Source organism: Scyliorhinus canicula, chromosome 17 (genome assembly GCF_902713615.1).
Source record: "Scyliorhinus canicula chromosome 17, sScyCan1.1, whole genome shotgun sequence".
Lineage (NCBI taxonomy): Eukaryota > Metazoa > Chordata > Chondrichthyes > Carcharhiniformes > Scyliorhinidae > Scyliorhinus > Scyliorhinus canicula.
Genome location: NC_052162.1, coordinates 80669291 through 80691151, shown reverse-complemented (window position 1 = coordinate 80691151; position 21861 = coordinate 80669291). Strand labels below are relative to the sequence as shown.

General features: G+C 45.0%; 2 protein-coding genes across 7 annotated transcripts in view; one reads left to right on the top strand and one right to left on the bottom strand.

Annotated features, from left to right (window-relative positions):
* clic2 (chloride intracellular channel 2) overlaps positions 1-21861 on the top strand; it is a 74248-nt gene that overhangs the window by 45588 nt on the left and 6799 nt on the right. For 3 of the 4 annotated variants that reach the window (XM_038775625.1, XM_038775624.1, XM_038775623.1), the window contains 2 exons: positions 3469-3650; positions 9733-10629. In XM_038775625.1, coding sequence (XP_038631553.1) covers positions 3469-3650; positions 9733-9894 — 344 coding nt within the window. In that variant the 3' untranslated portion in view covers positions 9895-10629. Of the gene's footprint in view, positions 1-3468; positions 3651-9732; positions 10630-21861 lie in introns of those variants that run through there. The other variant, XM_038775626.1, reaches the window with a different exon arrangement.
* urp1 (urotensin-related peptide 1) overlaps positions 14677-21861 on the bottom strand; it is a 66388-nt gene continuing 59203 nt past the window's right edge. For all 3 annotated transcript variants that reach the window (XM_038775629.1, XM_038775627.1, XM_038775628.1), the window contains 2 exons: positions 17942-18047; positions 14677-15060 (listed from right to left, as the gene is read on the bottom strand). In XM_038775629.1, the coding sequence (XP_038631557.1) occupies positions 15029-15060; positions 17942-18047 (138 nt within the window). In that variant the 3' untranslated portion in view covers positions 14677-15028. The remainder of the gene's footprint in view (positions 15061-17941; positions 18048-21861) is intronic.

Sequence of the window (21861 nt, the reverse complement as noted above, 5' to 3'; positions counted from 1 at the left end):
AACCTTGGTCAGGCCACATTTGGAGTACTGTGTGCAGTTCTGGTCACCTCATTTTAGGAAGGATGTGGAAGCTTTGGAAAAGGTGCAAAGGAGATTTACCAGAATGTTGCCTGGAATGGAGAGTAGGTCATACGAGGAAAGGATGAGGGTGCTAGGCCTTTTCTCATTAGAATGGAGAAGGATGAGGGGCGACTTGATAGAGGTTTATAAGATGATCAGGGGAATAGATAGAGTAGACAGTCAGAGACCTTTTCCCCGGGTGGAACACACCATTACAAGGGGACATAAATTTAAGATAAATGGTGGAAGATATAGAGGGGATGTCAGAGGTAGGTTCTTTACCCAGAGAGTAGTGGGGGCATGGAATGCACTGCCTGTGGTAGTAGTTGAGTCGGAAAATTTATGGACCTTCAAGCGGCTATTGGATAGGTACTTGGATTAGGGTAGAATAAGGGAGTGTAGGTTAACTTCTTAAGGGCAGCACGTTAGCATTGTGGATAGCACAATTGCTTCACAGCTCCAGGGTCCCAAGTTCGATTTCGACTTGGGTCACTGTCTGTGTGGAGTCTGCACATCCTCCCCGTGACTGCGTGGGTTTCCTCCGGGTACTCCGGTTTCCTCCCACAGTCCAAAGATGTGCAGGTTGGGTGGATTGGCCATGAAAAATTGTCCAAAATTCTATGATTAACCTAGGACAAAAGTTCGGCGCAACATCGTGGGCCGAAGGGCCTGTTCTGTGCTGTATTTCTCTATCTCTATCTATACATCAATCAAACAGCCACTGCAATCAATAAGAACAGCATGAGGGAATGTGAGTTTGATGTTTATCCACAAGTTTTCAAGGCATAATATCATCAATAAAAATAACCTCACTCATGTGTGCTTATTCATGACTAATGTAGTTATTTAAGAACATGTTTATGAGTGCTCTGGTGCAGTGGTCGCCCCTCGCTTGCAGCTGCACTGGAGGGAGGTATCTCATCTTCCACCTCCCTTGCCCTGATTTACTTTGGCAAGCGCCCGCTGCGCAGTCGTGATCTTGAGTACAGTAAGAAGTCTTACAACACCAGGTTAAAGTCCAACATGTTTGTTTCAAACACTAGCTTTCGGAGCACTGCTCCTTCCTCAGGTGAATGAAGAGGTATGTTCCAGAAACATATATATAGACAAATTCAAAGATGCCAGACAATGCTTAGAATGTGAGCATTAGCAGGTAATTAAGTCTTTACAGATCCAGAGATAGGGCCTTCAGGACACGCGACAATGCAGAATCGCTGAGCAGAAACTTATAGCTAAGTTCCGCACACATGAATGCGGCCTCAACCGGGACCTGGGATTCATGTCACATTACATTCATCCCCCACCATCTGGCCTGGGCTTGTGAAATCCTACCAACTGTCCTGGCTTGAGATAATTCACACCTCTTTAACCTGTGGTTATCCCTATCTCTGCATCTGTAAAGACTTAATTACCTGCAAATGCTCACATTCTAAGCATTGTCTGGCATCTTTGAATTTGTCTATATACTGTATATGTTTCTGGAACATACCTCTTCATTCACCTGAGGAAGGAGCAGTGCTCCAAAAGCTAATGTTTGAAACAAACATGTTGGACTTTAACCTGGTGTTATCGGACTTCTTACTGTACTCACCCCAGTCCAACGCCGGCATCTCCACATCGTGACCTTGAGTGAATGGCCATTCCAGGAGACTTTTGCAAAGATGTATACAAGTCTTCAATCACCGCAGCAATAATATGCGACGCCTGTGTCAATGGCCAATGGATGGAGGGGATGCTGCTCCCGCCGGAAGTGCCATGGCAGGAACTTCCAGATGGAGGCAGCTGCTGCTCACCCTCCGCCTCTAGGTCTGGTTACTCCTCCCTGCCAACCAGTGAGGTTCTAGGAGCTGGGTGGATGCCAGGTCCCTTGTCGCCCTGGGTTTGAGTCCCTTAACTCATTGCCAGGCCAATGTTGTGCAGGTCAGAGTGCGTCCCGATGACTGTCAACAGTCTGTTTGTGGCAAAAGCTTGGTGATCCAAAGAGTACGTGATTGCAGCTCTTGTAGCCTGGCTGGACAGCTCCACAGTCCAGCCAGCCACTGACCTCATGCTGAACATGCAGCATCTACCACCTTATAGATGGCTCCAGATACTCAAAAACCAATTCAGAATCAGTCTCTGGAACATCCCAGACAATTCTCTAACTGCCAACTCCACCACCACAGCTCTGGCAGCTGCACGTGTGATTTTGAAGTGCCCCCATCAGTGCATGCATGACCGCTGCCTGACATTCTAAATCCTTCTGAAATGCCAGCATTTGCAATGGTGCCAGGTGAAGAGAAGGAATGTGATGGTGCATCCTCCGAGGGTTCTCCACAGGAGGAGAAGGAGGGAGGTCGTTAGACGGCTCCAGGTGCAGTCTACACTATGGAGGCTTCTCCTGTGACAGGGAGACATCAGTAATGGGTAGTCTGGTATCTAATCAGTTGACACATCAGCTGTGCCAGACAATGCACATAAATCTCTTCACCATCTGCCGCGAGGCACCCACTGACGCAAGTTGGAACACCGCCAACAGAACATTGGCACACATTATTCACCACACACGCATACCACCTTCTTCTAAATTTGACATTTATTCAGCAAATGCACCTTCAGCATCATGTGATGTGTCTGAGTTTCGACACGGGGCAAAAATCCTTATGTTCCCAGAAAACAAATTGCCTTAGAGACATAACAAGTGTGAGAACCTTTCAAATCCAGGGCAATTGCACATTACCCTGAGAGGTAAACTCAGACATCTATTTAATAATAATAATAACTTATTGTCACAAGTAGGCTTCAATTAAGTTACTGTGAAAAGCCTCTGCCACATTCTAGCACCTGATCGGGGAGGCTGGAATGGGAATTGAACCTGCGCTGCTGGTCTTGCTCTGCATTACAAGCCAGCTGTCTTAGCCCATTGTGCTAAACCAGCCCTTAAGTTTGGTAGCAATGATGTCCCTGGCCATGATTGAGTCTATGGCCATGAGAATAGGGATGCCTTATTACGGCAAAGATTTTTGCTACAAAATGGGTTTAGCGAAATATCACCTGTCGTTTTCTCAGGTGCTGTGAGAGAGTCCTGTGGTCCTTATATCCAAACATTCTCCATCACCTCACAAAAGACCACGATTCCTTCTGTCCTCCCTTAACTTTTGATTTCTTCCCTCAACCTTCAGACATCAATCATACAGCCACTGCAATCAATAAGAACAGCATGAGGGAATGTGAGTTTGATGTTTATCCACACGTTTTCAAGGCATAATATCATCCGGCCATATATTTATCAAATATATCTTAAAGCAAAAGAGTTGTGAGATATTCCAATTACCATTTTCTGACAGTTAATTGACTTCCAGAAGTTCAATATCTTGAGAACTGACATTTGGTTAATGTGAATCATGCAACGCGATTATCATCTTCTAGAGTTTCAGAAGGCCCTGCTGAAGGAGCTGAAAAGATTGGACAACTACCTGAAAGAACCCCTATCTGATGAGATTGATGCTAACAGTACAGAGATGATTCTTGTTTCCAAGCGGAAATATCTGGATGGAAATGAGCTGACACTGGCGGACTGCAATCTATTACCTAAGCTGCATATCATCAAGGTACCATTTATAATAAATTTCATGAAAATATGCATTTGATAGGTTAAATGGTTCATGCCCCATATTCTAACAAGTGACAGGAACAGCTCAGCCCAATTCCGAAGTGTCATAGATGGTCTGATACTCTGCGAACATCCTGCAATATGCCACTTTTTAAAAATAAATTTAGAGTACCCAATTAATTTTTTCCAATTAAGGGACAATTTAGCGTAAGCAAACCACCTACCCTGCACATCTTTGGGCTGTGGGGGCAAAACCCACGCAAACACGGGGGAATGTGCAAACTCCACATGGACAGTGACCCAGAGCCAGGATTCGAACCTGGGACCTTGACTCTGTGAGACTGCAGTGCTAACCACTGCACCGCCGTGCTGCCCTCTCAATATGCCACTTTATTTTCACAACTCACAACAACTGCATCTTTTCAGCAAATACGAGCAGCGCATGATAGCTTTATCTCGGTGGTTTTATTTTATCTAATTCTGTTCCACCATCCAGAATGTTATCTGGTTGCAAACCATGCAATTTTAAAATAAATAGATAGACTGTATAGACATACAAGCTGTAGAGTATCTCGATAATGTTAAGACCAGGAAAGGACGAGTGTGCTGTTTATCTAGCCCAGCTACTCTACAGGTGGCACCATTAGTGCAAATGTTTAATTCACTCACCAAAATAATTATTTACCTTCGCTACTGTTAGATCCAGAATAAAAGAGACTTTAACCAGGCTTCTTACAATAAACTCAGAGTAATTGTTTATTATAAAACAAAATTTAATTTTTAAACTATTTGCAAGAACTGGTTAATACGTAATTTGTAATCTAGATGTGTAACTGTTTTCCCCTTTCAAAATACCTCAATAAGATCCAAGGTTCCTTGGACAGCACCTTCCAATTGCACGACCGCTCCATCTAGAAAAACAGGAGCAGCAGAATCCTGGGAACCCCACCACCTGGAGGATCCCCTTCAAGTCTCTCACTACCCTGACTTGGAAATATATCGCCATTTCTTCCCTGTCATTAGGGCAACATCCTTGAAAAACCTCCTTAACAGCACAGTGGGTGTACCTACACCTTAAGGACTGCAGCAGTTCAAGAAGACATTCCATGAGCCGGTGCAGACTCGATGGGCCGAATGGTCTCCTTCTGCACTGTAAATTCTATGATAATCTGTTATTAATCTAGGACAAAGGTTCGGCACAACATCGTGGGCCGAAGGGCCTGTTCTGTGCTGTATTTTTCTATGTTCTATGTTCTGAAGGGCAACTAGGGATGGGCAATAAATGCTGGCCTAACCAGCAACCCCACATCCCATAAATAAATAAACACACACACACACACACACACACAGTTGCAAATACAAAGGCAGCAGTCTTCATTAGTGTGTTTCTGTGAGAAGCATTTATTCAACAGACATTGAGATGTTTGCCTCCAGTGAGATTCCTCAAAGCAGAGTTATATGACTGAGGCAATCCAATTAGTTAGTGCAGCATTGCATTTCAAAAACCCAAACAACACAAAGGACAAACAAACAGGGTCTCAGCAGAGATTGGCAGTTAAATAAAACTTTATGGAAAGGAGATAGTTTGCAGGGTTTTGACGCCGTTGGTCTGATTCTCCCTCGTGTGAAGATGGATCATGATTCCCGGTAGATGACTGGAGGTTCTCACCAACAGAGCTTCGGCATGGAGGGGAATAGAGCCGGATGAATCCTTAGGATCTCCCTCTCATCTCAGGCTCCTGGGTTTCCAAATATAGACAAGTTCCAGCGAGATGAGGATTCGAAGCTGGATACTGATAACCATACTGTATTTCAGGCAAGGCAAGGTGAGTATGAGTTGGGCAGATTTCCCCTTCTCGATTCATTCCCAACTGAGTTGTAAAAAAATTCAAAACATAAAACCCATCTTCATCAGCTGACTGCCAATAAAACATCAGGACCTTTGTGTTTGTCCCCCAGCCATTAAAATAATTACAGTCCAATTAAGCAAACTGCTCGCCTCTTCAAGTGCCATGCTAGTCATTCAGCTGAGCTTCTGTGATATCTTGGTAAAAAGGCACAGTTGCTCACAGTCCAAATGAATTTATGACCTTTCAAAAAAAAAATCAAACTAGTTCCCAAGTGTCCAAATAATGCAATGTCCTTCCAAATTTTAAAAGAAAATATAGTTTTTGAAGATATGATTTCTGAACAGTAATCACATGCAAATAGTTTCTTTATAACGTTGCAAGGATTTAATATTCTTTTGGCTGCCCCATGTTCGAACCCTTCTATATTATGTTTTAAACTGAGGAATTAATGTGACTGATGTTTCCTGGACTGTGATTCGGAGCTAATGAACAAAGGTCTCTATCTCTGATCACTATCCAGCGATCCTTGAAGGAAACATGTGCGTGTTTGGCCATCAGGTGAGGCCAGGACAAGTCTGAGCTATGGTAGCTCGGCAAATAGCACTCACGGTTTAAGCAAACATTGGAAGAAATGCTATTTTGACAAGATGAGTGGGGTGACGCAATGGTTAGCATGGCTGCCTCATGGCTCTGAGGACTTGGGTCCAATCCCGGCCCCAGGTCACTGTCCATGTGGAGTTTGCACATTCTCCCCAAGTTTGTGCGAGTCTTACCCCCACAACCCAAAGATGTGTAGGGTAGGTGGATTGGAAAAAAAGTAGAATTGAGTACTCTAAGTTTTAAATAAAAAAGAAATAAACTTTAATAAAGTGAGTTGTCAGTACCTTATTGAGTTGTTACCCTCTGGTGAAAAGAGGGAAGCATTGGGCTATTGATAGAGTTATATCTAGCTCGAATCACAGAATAGGTTTGTTTTAATTTAGCGTAAATACCCAGTTATATGGAACTTCCTCCCTCCTTCTCTTCCTTCCTTCCTCCCTCCTGCCCTGTCTGATTCGCCAGATTTGCGCCTCAGCATCATGCTAACATGGGGAGGTGTTTTTAAACGCTCCTTCAGCACTCACTTCCAGTAAACATATAAACATGGCAGTGCACAGACCTGCTCCGTGCTTTGGAGATGCCGACCTGTCAGGCTTCTCGACAGTCCCGCTGTGAGATTACCGTGTCAGAGTCTTCACATCTCACATGTATCAGGTTTAACATGTTTTAATAGTGAATATTTGACCTTTCCATTCCCCCTAGGTACAGATAGTGCTGACATCCCACCCGTGCCCAATCAGTGATCCTCTCTCTTCTTGATCCTCACTGGTCTGCTGCCACGTCTTGGTGGTGTCCCCAGATGCACATTGGAGGTGGAGGCAGCCTGCTGCTTTCCATGCCCTGTGGCCTTTGATGCACTTGGCGGACTTGAGGCCGGGTGACTCCAGCCAAATTACCAGTGTCACTGGCATCATTGTGCAACCCTCTTCTGCCCACTGACATTGAGCGCTTTCTCCACCCTGATGGTGCTCATAGGGTCTTGGGGTCTCAATGGAATGGAGAGGCAGCTGGAGCGAGCTTCCAGCATTAGACTCCTAAGCAGTGGAAAATCGCACCAACACAGAGCATGCTAGAAGTGAGGAAGAGCTCCCCTTCCCCTTTTCCAGCGCAGGCAGCAGGTCATTTTACCATCCTCCCTTTCCTTACTCCAGGCTACAAAAAGCAAAGAGGCAGCAGCAAACAAACAGACTGTCCCCAGGCATCTGCAGCTGCAAACAACAACAAGCAGCAAACACCGCTCACTTGGCTCAATCTGCCTCTCTCTCCCCCTCTTGTAGCTCCCAGCAGTAGACTCCTCAGCAGTGGAAAATCAGAAAAGCAGAGAAAGAGATCCCCTTTCCCTTCTCCAGTCCAGGCAGCAGGTCATCTTCCATCCTCCCTTTCCAAACTCCACGCTACAGAAAATGAATGAAATAGCAACAACAGCCTCCAGGCATTTGTAGCCATCAGCAGGAGCAAGTAGCCTGAACACAACCTGAAGCACCACTTGACAATATTTTGTTTATTAAACGGTCAACAATAGCAAAGATTTGATCAACTATGTAACATTTCATATAGCACACTAACATTAAACAACAAGGAAACGTCACCATTCCATATTAGTACCAATAGAAAACTATATCAGCTAATTTTCACAAACAAACAAACACACAGCATCACCCCTTGTAGGTTCCTCAACAGTGGACAAGCATGAGAATGTTCTATCATGCCCAGTACTTTGTCAGAAATGATCTTCCCATCAATGTGTTACTTGTTCCATGTATCAGTGCCATTCTCCGTCCAGCAGCCGCAGCTGTGCAGGCCCTCCCACACAGCCCAATCTCACCGCAACCAATCCTGGCATTCACACATTCCACTGGTGCTCAAGGTGCAGTTCAACAGTCTTGACTTCCAGCGTGTTCAACCCACGGTGACGTGCCAGTTACATGCAGCACTCCCCACACCAACACCAAAAGTATCAGCAATATATGAAAGCATTTTTTCAACAGCATCATCAGGTGTTCTGGACCTAGGCACCTTAATTGTCCTTCTTTCAGGCTACATAAAAGGAAGGAAACAGCAGCCTCCAGGCGTTTGCAGCCACCAGCGGGAGCAAGCAGCAAAACGGGGCAGCACGGTAGCATAGTGGTTAGCATCAATGCTTCACAGCTCCAGGGTCCCAGGTTCGGTTCCCGGCTGGATCACTGTCTGTGCGGAGTCTGCACGTCCTCCCCGTGTGTGCGTGGGTTTCCTCCGGGTGCTCCGGTTTCCTCCCATACTCCAAAGATGTGCGGGTTAGGTGGATTGGCCATACTAAATTGCCCGTAGTGTCCTAAAAAGTAAGGTTAAGGGGGAGTTGTTGGGTATAGGGTGGATACGTGAGTTTGAGTAGGGTGATCATTGCTCGGCACAACATCGAGGGCCGAAGGGCCTGTTCTGTGCTGTACTGTTCTAAATTCTAAATTCTAAATACAACCTGTAGCTGTGAAGTGTTGTCACAACGAACATGGCCAAGTCTTGATTAGCAATAGCCTTCAGCTGTGAAGCTAGGGGCTGCTCACAGTCAAAGGTAGTGAAAGTGATCTTCAACACAGAACTAAGAACAGGGCTCCATCCTGGAAGTGTTTGGTAGGACAGACACGCAGCAGTTGTAGTTACCCAGTTATGGGTACCCACAATATGGCTTGAAAGCCTCACTGGCAAAAAGTCACTCACCCACTGACAGCCCCCCACCCCCGTCCCCCACCCTTGGCCCAGGGGTAACCCCCGACCTCAGGGGTCCACCGCCCGAGCACTAAGGCAGCAGCTCCAGTGCCCTTGAGCTGCATACTGGCAGTATGGCTACTGGAAATAGCTACTCACATCGCCAGTTCCCCCTCAGAAGCCATTGCGCCAGCTTCATATTTTTAAAAAGGAATACTCAACAATCCCTGAGTGACTTCTCGCTGGGTAGCTGATTAATTCCCGGGAGGCCGTTGCATTCATCTTCAGTCTCACTAAAGAGACGGAAATGAGTGCAAATTAGGGTTAATGAAATGCTTGTCATAATTGGGAATGGTCCGGAACTCACCATCTGGAGTTGATCGGCTAGATAGCAAACTGATTCGTGCCTGGCACGAATCACGATTTTGGCCTTTCCCGCTATTTAACTGGAATGCCCAGATCTGTGCTGGACGAATGCAGTGGTCTTTTTAAACAAAACATCATCTGACTTACCATGAGCAATACAAGAGAGCTGTCAGTAAACATCTTTTAAGTATTTAATGAATTATGGGATTGGTAGTCATATTCAAACCAAGTAATAAACCATTGGAGTTTTAATTTAATTTATATTCTGTTAGTCTATGACTGATGGCTCTATAAATCTAATCTTTAACCCAATCTGCTGGGTGACAATGGTCAGTGGAGTGAAAATACTTGTGCGGGTTAAATTCAGTGTCCAAGTAAAAATGGGGTCTTGTATTCCTTCTGATGCATATGTTGGATAGTTTTTGTAGATTAGGACTGCTGAACAGTTAACATTATTCAGACATTGTGAGCTTCCCGGCCCGACCAAAGTTGGCAATGTAGCCCTCATGTACCTCACTGCTTTCATTCATAGTCTTCAATGTTAAAGTAATGGTGGATCTGTCTGTCTGACCTCTCTTGCAGGTGGCCGCAAAGAAGTACCGGAATTTTGAGATTCCTGTCGAAATGTTTGCTCTCTGGCGCTATTTGAACAATGCATACAAACGAAATGAGTTTAGTCACACCTGTCCATCCATTGAAGAGATCGAACGGGCTTACGCTGATATTGCCAAAAGCCTGCAATGAAGATGAACTGATTCTCACATTGCTCTGACGAATTCCATTGTAATCGCTCAAGCACCCGTTCATTATTTGCTAAACAGAGAAGTAACAGGGAAATCTGTTACGCCTCCATTTGTTCACTGTGCAGCTCTAGCGAGAAGCCTGTTCAGCACAGCTTGTTTACTGTCAGTCATTGCTACCGTTCCTATCTTATTCTCCAAAGTGCCTCAATAGTAATGGACCATCGAACAACAGTCTTGCATTGGGCATCACATTTCAAAGTTACGCACCTTGCTACCGAAGTAAAAGCATCCTTAAAAATAAGTGCAGAAACAAGGGCTATCATCAGCCTAGATTCTGTAAATCATAAACAATATGCAGGCTGCAAAGTTTCCAAACTTAAAACTCTGCTTGCCCTCAAGCTTTGTTTGTTTATCAGCAATTAGTGTTTGAAGCCTTAAAAAATTTCCCTAAAGCAACAGTATTGCACATTTTGACTACATAATAACATCCCTGTTATTTATGCAATAATATATTGTCTGATTAACCGTGAACAATCCGCAGAGTGTTCACAGTTTTGCCAATGTGGTCCTGCTCTCAACTGTTTTTGCTGGGAGATGATCCCTATTAACTCACTGAAATTCCCCTTTGTTTGACCACTTCCTCCTTCAGTGCCTCTACTCCGTCTCCAGGTGGGTAAATCTGCCCCAGCATGATTCCATTCTTATCTATCTAATCATAGCTTCTCTTCCCACTCTCGCATTGATGTGGAGATGCCGGCGTTGGACTGGGGTGAGCACAGTAAGAAGTCTTACAACACCAGGTTAAAGTCCAACAGGTTTGTTTCAAACACGAGCTTTCGGAGCACGGCTCCTTCTTCACCTGAAGAAGGAGCCGTGCTCCGAAAGCTTGTGTTTGAAACAAACCTGTTGGACTTTAACCTGGTGTTGTAAGACTTCTTACTGTGCTCACTCTCGCATTGTTACCTCTGGAGTTCCCCAAGGACCTATTCTTCCCCTTTCTAGTTTCACCAGCATGTTACTCGTCAGAGAATAATCCAAAAGCAGAACATAAGGTTCCACCACTGACAGCCCTGAGTTCCATCTCACTATCACCGCCTTGAACCCATTAACTATCTCTGATTTAGGGCAGCACGGTGGTGCAGTGGGTTAGCCCTGCTGCCTCACGGGGCTGAGGTTCCAGGTTCGATCCCAGCTTTGGGTCACTGTCCGTGTGGAGTTTGCACATTCTCCCCGTGTTTGCATGGGTTTTGCCCCCCACAACCCAGAAGAAATGTGCAAGCTAGGTGAATTGGATATGCTAAATTGCCCCTTAATTGGAAAAAAATGAATTGGGTACTCTAAATTTTATGAAAAAAAAGAAACAAAAACTATCTCTGATTTGTCACATGCCGAATGATCAGAAATTTCACCAACCAACAATTGGGTAAGCAGAAGCCATTATATTTGGTCACCACCATAAATTCCATTCCCTGTCCACAATTTCTATCCAAGGTAACTGTCTTAAGTTGGCCAAGACCGTTTGCAAATTTGGCACTGTGTTTGACTCCGAGATGGGTTTCTTTTTTTTAATAAACATTTTATTGAGGTATTTTTGATATTGTAACAACAAAATAAACAATCTACATGAAACTATAAACATAGTGCAAAAGACTTCCTTACAGATCTCACCTTTATTAACCCCCTACTCTAAGCTAAACTAACCCCCCCCACTTCTGCTGACGATTAATTTTCCGCGAAGAGGTCGATGAACAGTTGCCACCTCCGGGTGAACCCTAACATTGACCATCACAAGGCGAACTTGATTTTCTCCAAACAGAGCATGCTAGCCATGTCCGATAGCCAGGTCTCCGACTTCGGGGGCTTTGAATCCCTCTAAGCTAATAGTATCCGTCTCCGGGCTACCAGGGAAGCAAAGGCCAGAACGACTGCCTCTTTCTCCTCCTGGATTCCCGGGTCTTCTGACACCCTGAAAATCGCCACCTCTGGACTCAGTGCCACCCTTGTTTTTAATACCGTGGACATGACATCCGCAAACCCCTGCCAAAACCCCTAAGCTTCGGACATGTCCAGGACATGTGGACATGGTTTGCTTGTCCTTCCGCACATTTTGTGCACCTGTCTTCCACCCCAAAGAATCTGCTGATCTGGGCCACCGTCATGTGAGCCCGGTGAACAACCTTGAATTGTATCAGGCTGAGCCTGGCACATGTTGCGGACGAGTTGACTCTACTCACCGCGTCCGCCCACAGACCATCCTCTATCTTTGCTCCCAGCTCCTCCTCCCACTTGCGCTTCAGCAACTCGGTCTGCAACTCCTCTGCCGAGATGAGTTTCTGACCATGTATCTGCACTATGATTAAGACTGCCATGGTTAGCATTGCTGCCTACGGCGCTGAGGACCCGGGTTCGAATCCCAACCCTGGATCACTGTCCGTGTGGAGTTTGCACATTCTCCCCGTGTCTGCGTGGGTTTCACCCCCACAACCCAAAAGATGTGCAGGGTAGGTGGATTGGCCACGCTAAATTGCCCCTTAATTGGAAAAAATAATTGGGCTCTCTAAATTTATTTTTTTTAAAAGACTGCCTGCCTCCACTTCTGTAGTATTCCTACAGTGCAGAAAGAGGCCAATTAGCCCATTGACCCTCTGAAAGAGCACCCTACTGAGCCCAATCCTCCACCCTATCCCTGTAACCCCCCCCCCTAGGGGTAACTTAGCATAGCCAATCTACCTAACCTGTATATCTTTGGACGATGGGAGGAAACCGGAGCATGCAGAGGAAACTCATGCAAAATCATTTGCAAACACCACATAGACTCCGCAATCGAACCAGGGTCCCTGGTGCTGTGAGGCAGCTAACCACTTTGTACCGTGCTGCCACGTCTGTACATTCTATTACAATTTCTCATCTGTGACCTTCCCTCAGCTCATCTGCTGGTGAAGACATCATCCATGCCATTGTTACCTGTAGACTTGACTATTCCCGAATACCCCCTCTGGCTAGCTTCCAATCTTCCACCCTCCATGAAATTGTACTCAGCAATGTATTTAAGTGGAAGTGGCTCATGCAGAACCAAGGGCTGGCCAAAGCCCGATTGTAAATGACCTTCCAAGTTCAGAATGCAACCCAAGGCTCCACAGAGGACCCTGGAGCACTCTGCCTCTATGATATAACACCGAACTGTACGGTACTCAATTCCACAGGTTTCCCACCCCTTTCTCTCTAAATCAGGGTTAAGTATATGGGACTATCAGATTGTACTTGGCCAGTGATCGGCCTTTCCTGAACCTGACAGCCTCTATCTAATCGAGCTGCACCCCCACCCAAATGAATGCCCCACTCTAGCCTCACAATACTCAAACAGACAGAACCAGCTGAGCAAATAAATATAAAGGCACACTGAAGCTTCTGAACCTGAAACATTTAAAATGTATATTTTCAATTTACGCTAGCAATAATCAGTACCAGAAGGCATTGAGCTTGATTGTATAAGTAAGTCGATAGAGACTTAAAACTCTGGATTCCCGTGAAAATAAATCGGCTTTAGATTGACTCTCAGATAATCCTAGCTTTCTGCTCAGGAATGAGATGAATGTTTGCAGCACAAGATTGTTCCTTTATTATCTGAGTAAATGTTAAGCAATCATAAGCAAATATAATAGGCGGGACTCTCTGCTGGCGGGATCCTCTGTTTTGCCGGCGCCCGGGGGTTTCCCGACGGTGTGGGTCTGCCCCACAATGGGAAACCCCATCGACCGGACGGCGTAATAGAGAATCACGCCGGCGGGTCGGGGCAGAAATGTGGCAGGGCGGAGAATCCAGCCCAATATTTTGATAATTTCGTGCAAATATGGAAAGTTGGCATTGTCCAGTAGCATGTCCTTTAGAACTATCTTATTGAACTACAAGAAAGAATTGTACTGTTCTTTTCTTTCTAAGTTGACTGCTCTGTTTATATGCTTTAGATGTCTCTTGTTGATGTGCTAATTCACCTCATGCTCAACTACACTCTCATTTTCTTTGAGTAAAATATTAATTCATTCCATTGCAATTAATATTTGATCTAAAAGATTTTAGTATATTTTCAAACATTAAACAGGCAATTCAAAAATGTAAGCATCTGTATATAATATATATATATATATAAAATGTTGATTATCTGGTTATTAATAAAGCTGCTTTGCTGATACCGAGTGGATGAATTTATCTTTGTATCTGAGTGTGTGTTAATGTGCACTTGAGTTCTTTGCTAAACAGGATAAGAAGCAAAGATGCATTTTTTTTTAACATCATGTGTCAATTCAGTGCTGCATAATAGAGAGTTACCATGGATTGAGTAACAAGGTCAAAGTTTTCCATTTTTTGTAATGTTTCTGGGAATATCCCTGCTAATGTAAGTGAAGGATGTTAGTGCTGGTAATGGAGCACTTTGCTATATGAGGTGCCCAGAGGCTAGCATCCCCAGCTCTTTTACTCAATTGCAACAATGCTCATCCCCGAATACAATTGTGTGGCATTTCCATTGTCCACATCAGCTACCCCTGAGGGCTTTCTCAGTGAGATGGTTATTTGAGTGTACATGAAAGCCAAGCAAATTTAAAACCACAGAGCCACACACAATTAAGTGTATTAAGACAGCCCAAATTCATTTCTTATGGATGAAGCTTTCATCCCCTGAGCCAGGATTGTATTCAAACCCATATCCCTATGAATGAACATTGCATTCACCCATCGTAGCACCCAGGCACTCTGAAGTTATCCACATAATACGAGTCAAGCAATTGCCAGAAACGAAATGCTCGTCGTTTATTGCCACTTATATTTTATTTTTTGACCATCCCATTGATTCTAGTTCACTGGTTGAGATTGGTAAACAAGACACAACTTTGCAATCTTGGGTAACATACACCCCCTGATTCACAAGGCGCAATAGAACTGATATCAGTACAAAAGTGTTGTTTATTCACATTGTGTTATTGATGTTTAATTACAAAAGTATTTACACATCTTCTGGACTGCAATTTCTCATTGGATAAGGCAGGGTCTGCTTGATAGGAATTTTACTGGGGGATTGGTTCTGGCATTGTGTCCAGCTGACTGCTAAGCGGTTGATGCAAAGGTGTTGAGTCGGTCAGTCAGTCGGTGACGCAGTACTTCCAGAAACAGGCTGAGGGAGAAAAGAAAGACAGCGCAGTCACCTACTGATCACAACAGTCATAGAATCATACAATTTACAGTGCAGATGGAGGTCATTCGGCCCATCAAGTCTGCACCGGCTCTTTTTTGAAAGAGCACCCTACCCAAGCCCACACCTCCACCCTATCCCCATAACCCAGTAACCCCACCCAACACTAAGTATAATTTTGGACACTAAGGGAAATTTAGCATGGCTAATCCACCTATCCTGCACATCTTTGGACTGTGGGAGGAAACCGGAGCACCCGGAGGAAACCCACGCACACACGGGGAAACCCTGACGGAGCAAGAAAGAGACAGGAATGCGACAGTAAGCCCACTGAGCCTGTTGATCGCCCGAATTCACACTTGTGTCTGTTTATATACAAATCCAAACGTTATTAAAAAGTTCTAAAAAGTAAACATCCACATGAAGTTTTCTCTCTTCCATTTCTATTCAACGGGAGCCTATTTAATACCAGACTTCATTAGGAAGTGAGCTGTAATGGATCAGAACTTTTTAACCGTTTGGAGATGGGTAAGGTTTGGGGGCGGAGGAGGAAGGGGAGTCAGCAAGCGGGATCGGTGGTGGGGGAGGGGGTAAGGGACACGGTTTGTGAGATCACGGAGGAAGGACAATCTGGGAGCTAGTTGCACCTTGGGAGGACTCTCTGATTGATCCGGAGGCCAGTTAAGGAGGGAGACTCACTGTCGCCCCCAACCCGCATGGGGAATCTTGCCAGGCTGGCCACTTGGCTTGGATCTCTGCCAATATATGAACTGCCAGCCTGAGCCGAGGGAAGAGGATTAGAGTGCAGGATTAAACTAAAGATTACGAGAGAAGACTTGGAGAAAGTGAGTAGTTGAGTAGTTTCAACTACATGGCCTCAGTAGTGGCATATGATGTAAGTATGGAAATGGGAATTAAGCAACGGATTAGCTCTGGTTGGCATGATTGGAAGAAATGCAGTGGCGTGTAATGAGATAGAAACGTATTGCTGGAACTGAAGGTAGAGCATTGGAGTCCAACAATTAACAAATAAAGTAGCAATATTTTTTTATTGGTCCTGTGCAAAGTTATTGAGAAAGGCAAATGGATAAACCTATTTGACTAAATTAATGCCAGGTTACCTTGCCAATTGTTAACTGAACACAGAAGTGTGTTGGAAATCTAGCCCTTTATATACTGACAGATAGAATTTGGCAGACTATTTTTATAATAGTCAGCAATGTTGGATTATCATAATTCAGCACAGTGGGCTAAATAGCTGGCTTGTAATGCAGAACAATGCCAACAGCGCGGGTTCAATTCCCATACCGGCTTCTCCGAACAGGTGCCGAAATGTGGTGACTAGGGGTTTTTCAGTAACTTCATTGAAACTTACTTGTGACAATAAGTGATTATATTACATACATTACCTTCATAGTCAGTTACACAGAATTACATGGAAATTATAGCACAGAAAACAGGCCATTTTATCGAACTGGTTTATGCCAGCGTTTATGCTGCGTGCAAGCCTCCTCCAACCATAGTTCATCTGAACCTAACAGCGCAATCCTGTAATCTTATCTCCCTCAAGTATTCATCATGCTTCCCCATAAATGCATTTGTAGTGCTCACCCCAATAGATGGCATGGTTAGCACTGCTGCCTCACGGTGCAGAGGTCCCGGGTTCGATCCTAGCTCCAGGCCAATGTCCATGTGGAGTTTAAACATTCTCCTCGTTTCTGCGTGGGTCTCACCCCACAACCCAAAAAGATGTGCAAGGTAGGTGAATTGGCCACGGTAAATTGCCTCTTAATTGGAAAAAAAGAATTGGGTTCTCTAAATTAAAAAAAAAAGTTATTTACCCAATTACTCCTTGTGGTAGTGAGTTCCGCATTCTAACCAATTTCATTGGTTAATGAGTTTCTCCTGAATTCCTTATTAGATTTATTAGTCACCACCTTATATTCAGAACCCTCAGTTTTAGCCTCTGCCACAAGCGGAAATAATGAGTGGGATTCTCCCCCATCTCCCGTGTGGCGTGTTTTCCCACAGTGTAGATGGCTCACCACCAGCTGGGGAACCCACCGTGAGGGCGGTGGGGTTTGACTTCCGCGGGACTGGAAGATCCCGCTAGTGGAGAGGGCTGGAAAATCCCACCCAATATTTTCTACCCTATCAGGCTCCTTCATCATTTTCAGACCTCGATCAATTCACACCCTGATCTTCTCTTTTCCAGAGAAATTAACCGCAGGACCGTTCAGTCCTCCCTGACAGTTGCAACTACTCAGTTCTGCTCTCACCCTTGCATTCTTTTCTGCGTCTTCTCCATGGCTCTACATTCTTTTGATAATACTCTACAAAAATGAATGAGTAAAAGACGACCAATACTAGATATATTTGAACATCGAGGCCAGTAAACATCCCTGGTCAACAGCAACTTACGCTTCACCACCTTTAACATAATGAAATGTCACAAGAGCATTCTCATCAGAATTTTCGCACGGAACCACCTAAGAAGGTATTAGAGTGGGTGATCAAAAACTTGGCCTAAGAGATAGATTTTAAGAAGAGTTGTGAAGGAGGAGAGCGGTAGAGAGGCAGAAAGGTTTAGGATTCGAATTCCAGAGCTTGGCTTCTTGACAGCTGAAGCAATGGACACCTATGTCGGAGGGGAGAAAATCAGCAATGCACGAGAGGCCAGAAATGGGAGATTGCAGACTCGAAGGAAGAAACCGAGACCGGGAGGGGTGAGGCAATGGGGTCGCTGACAAAGGTTAAAGCAAATAAGTGGCAGACTTCCTCATGAATTCGGTGACCCATGTAGTTTTTCGGAGGCAGGGAGTTGGAGGACCTGGTAGTTGTTTCTGACAGCTGGAAGCCTTACCTCTCTTCCTGGGATTCAGAGCAGCCTTAACAGATTTTGTGTATCTGGGGTGTTGGAGTTTCTGAGCAGCAGTAAGTTTCCACAATAGCGCCATCATATCATCGACCTGCATGGGAAATGTGCACCAGAAATAACAATAAAAAGCATTTCCAATGAAATAAAGAAATGAAATACAACTTAGTGACAGATGTATACAACATATTGAAAATTTGGACATGTTTGCCAAAGTAATGAAATGTTCCATCAGCACAATTGGTATGAGTCCCACATTAAACTATTTATTTGTGTTTAGCGAGTTCTAGATAATTACATTAGGGTGTGTTTGCACTGATGAGTGACAATGCACAATTAAAAAAAGCAGGAAATTATATTTTAATTATGCCTTATCACATCTTCACATTGTCTCAAAGAGTTCCTCGTCTATTTAATGAATTTAGAAGTGTAATCAGTGTTGATATTTAGTGATGTGCAAAGCCAATTTATGCACTGCGACACATTTGAAATGCAGCACCTTCAGCACTTCTCCAAATACTGCACTGAAGCATCAGCTTGCATTAAATGTTTAATTCCTGAAGTGGGTCTTCAACTCAAATCATCCAGCTGAGATAAACATGCAGCTAAACGGGCAATAAGTGAAGCACATCAGATACTCAGGGGTCTTGACAAGGTGGAATGTGGAAAGGATCTGGGAGAATCTAGAACTTGGAGTCACTCATTGACAACAGAGTTGAGGAGAATTCTTTTCCCTTAGAAGGCTGCGAGTCTTTGGAACGCTCCCCCTGAAAAGGTGGTTAAAGCAGTGAATATTTTTAAGGCTGACTGGGATAGATTCATGATTAACGAGGGCATGAAAGATTATCGGGGGGTGGGGGAGTGTGATGAATGATATCTGTACCTTTACCTTTAATACGATGGCCCCTTTAAGACCAGGAAACTGTATGTAAAGTTATGCTTAGTGGGCAGCGTGCTGTGAGCACACTTCTTGGCAGCTGTCTGGTTCTCTGGTAATGAAAGCCTTTGAATTACCAATCTTCTCTCCTGTGTCGTAATTGAGGGTATCTCAGGGAGGTAGCCAGGAATGTGGAGTGGAGACCACAATCAGGTCAGTCATAATCTCATTGAATGGCGGAACAGGCTCGAGGGGCCGAGTGGTCTACTCCTGCTCGTAATTTGTACGCTCGTCCATATGCATGGCTATGTAAGTTGAGCTTCCTGGTAAATAGGTTAATGGTCTCTACCATCCTTTGACCAGGTAATAACAAATGAATTGCCATGCCAAACTGATGAAGGCAATTGAACGGTCAAACGGATATTTAAAAAGTAAATCTGTGCACTTATCGAGCCTTCACAACTTCAGGGCACCTCAAATCACTTCAGAGCCCATGAAGCATTCCTTTAAAATGTAGCTCCTGTTGCATCTTGGAAATGTGGCAACCAATTTACACACAAAAAGATCCCATAAAGAACAAGAAAATAATGGTTGGATATTCTCATTTTAGTGACGTTGGTGCAGGAATAAATATTAGACAGGGACACTGGAAAGAACTCTCCTGCTCTGTTTGGAAATATTCCCGCAGGATATTTTATGTCTACCTGAGATGGCAGACAAGGCCTCAGTTTAACTTCTCATCCGCACATCAGTCAGAGCACTGGAGGGGAGTCCAGACATTTGGGGGCAAGGGGTGGGATTCTAGACCGGGATGGGGGTTGAGGATTCTGGACATTGACAGTGGGGAGGGTGGTCTTGGAGGAGTGTTGGGTCGAGGTGGGGGGGTTTTGGTTGCAGTGATTATCAGGTTGGGGAGGGTGTTAGGTTGGGTCTAGACATAGGTGGGCTGTCGGGTCAAGGGAGTTACGAGTGGGTGTTGGGTCGGGGTGGGATAATCAGGTCAGGGGTGATGTCGGGTTGGTGGAGTGGGATGCGACTGCGGTGGGTGTTGGTTTGGGAGACATGTTATGTTGTAGGAAGGAGGTTTTGGCTGTACGTTGGGTATGTCGGGCTGGTTTGGGCTGATCCTGGTTGGGTTAGTTGTCAGCTGGAAGGAGGGGAATCCCTTGTAAGTGAGATATTTGCAGGAAGGTGGATAGAAGCTTTTCTGTGGGGTCAGATTCAGGTTGGGCTGCCGGGGGGGGGGGGGGGGGGGGGGGGGCCTCAGAGGTGGGCCATTTGGGACACGGTCTGGGTGTTTTAAGTAGTACTCTGAAGTTTTATGAGGGTTGAACAGACAGAACCATCCAAAGTTAGTGACTTAAATTGTTTAATCGGATGGTTCCCAGGGCAGCTTACTTGTCCAGAGGAAGTTAGCGTTTCTGGACAATTGCCCTACATGGGAGCCTCCAGGAGGGATTCCCCAATGCATCTTTGGGATATCCCCAAATCAGATGCTGGGGAGCCAGGATGTTATGGCCCAGTATTGTATTCTGGTGGGGCTTGACCCAAGCAATAACATAGTTTTATTTTATCCAATCACTCAGTTACATTTTGTAGTCACATGCTGATCTGCTGTTGATGCACTGTCCCAAACACATTCAACTAATCTTTCAAGACATTTGAAATATGGCTTTCCGCAAGACAGCAAACGACTGATTAAGCAGATCCCTAGTCAGTCAGTGAAGTTATGCTACAGCACCACCTACCGGCCATTCCAGAAGCAGCATTTTTTTTATTGCAAGCAACATATTAGAAAGATAGCTAAAGGATGCAATAATAAAAGGAGTTAATTTCAAACAGATGGGCAGGGTTTCGTGACCACTGATCGCACGTGCTTCTTGTGGTGGATGTCGCTTACCATTGTCCGCCATTGAGATCTTCTGGTCCCGCCAATGTCCACAGCTATTTGCGTGGTTCGGCTGTCCCGTAGCCAGGAAATCCACTGTGGGGAGGGAGGGGGTCACCTTTGGGGGGACCAGAAGTTCCTACCAGTGGGAATGTCATATAAATACCACCCATGGTTTCAACGGATTTGAAGGGAGATCCCACTGTGCCTCATAGAAGTATTATCGGACAAAGTTTGACACAAAACCACATAGTGGCATGTTAGGGCAGGTGACCAAATACTAAGAGGAAGATCTAAGGTGTAGGTCTTAGGGAATGACACAAAGGAGGAGTGAGAGGTTAAGAGGAGGGGGTCCAGAGCCTCAGGTCGTAGACAGCTGGAGGCACAACCTGCAAAATTCTGACAATTAAAATAGAGGTTATACAAGAGGCAGGAATAGAGATTTGCAAAGATCTTGGACGGTGTCAGTCTGTAAAGGGTTACAGAAATAAGGAGGGATGAGACCTTGTAGGGATTTGAATGCAAATGTGAGAATTTTAAGATTAAGGTGTTGCACAGTCCAATAATGCCAAGTTACTGACCAAGAATATAATATGCTATGAAGAAAACAAAGAACTTAGAAAAGATAGTGGGCGGAATTCTCCATTTCTGAGACTAAGTGTTGACACCATCGCAGAATCTGTGGACTTTTACGACAGAAAAACCGATGCCGCACCTGGACCCATTCCATACCATTGAAGAGCTAGCACCGGTGCCGTGTGAGACACAATTGATTCCAATGAAAAATGGTGTGGGATTTACAGGGTCCGTCTAGGCTCGGGAGGCTGACAAGCTGCAGCCGCATATACACATTACACTCCTCACACACACTCATCCCAGTCAACAAAATGGCACTGGTTGTGCTGGAGCACGTCCATACAGCTGATGCATTGGCTGGGGCCAGTGGGCATCCAGGGGGTGCCCTGGGGAGACACCTATACCCATGGCATTAGGTTCAAAATAGGCTGTTAGCGGTGTGTGCAACTGCGTAGCTGCCTTGCCAGCTGCAGCAATGGTGTTCCATGCCCGTCCACTCTGATCCCATAACCCACCTCCTGCCCCCCCCCCCCCCTCCGCTAGTTCCCCGGCCCTGGCACAAGCTCC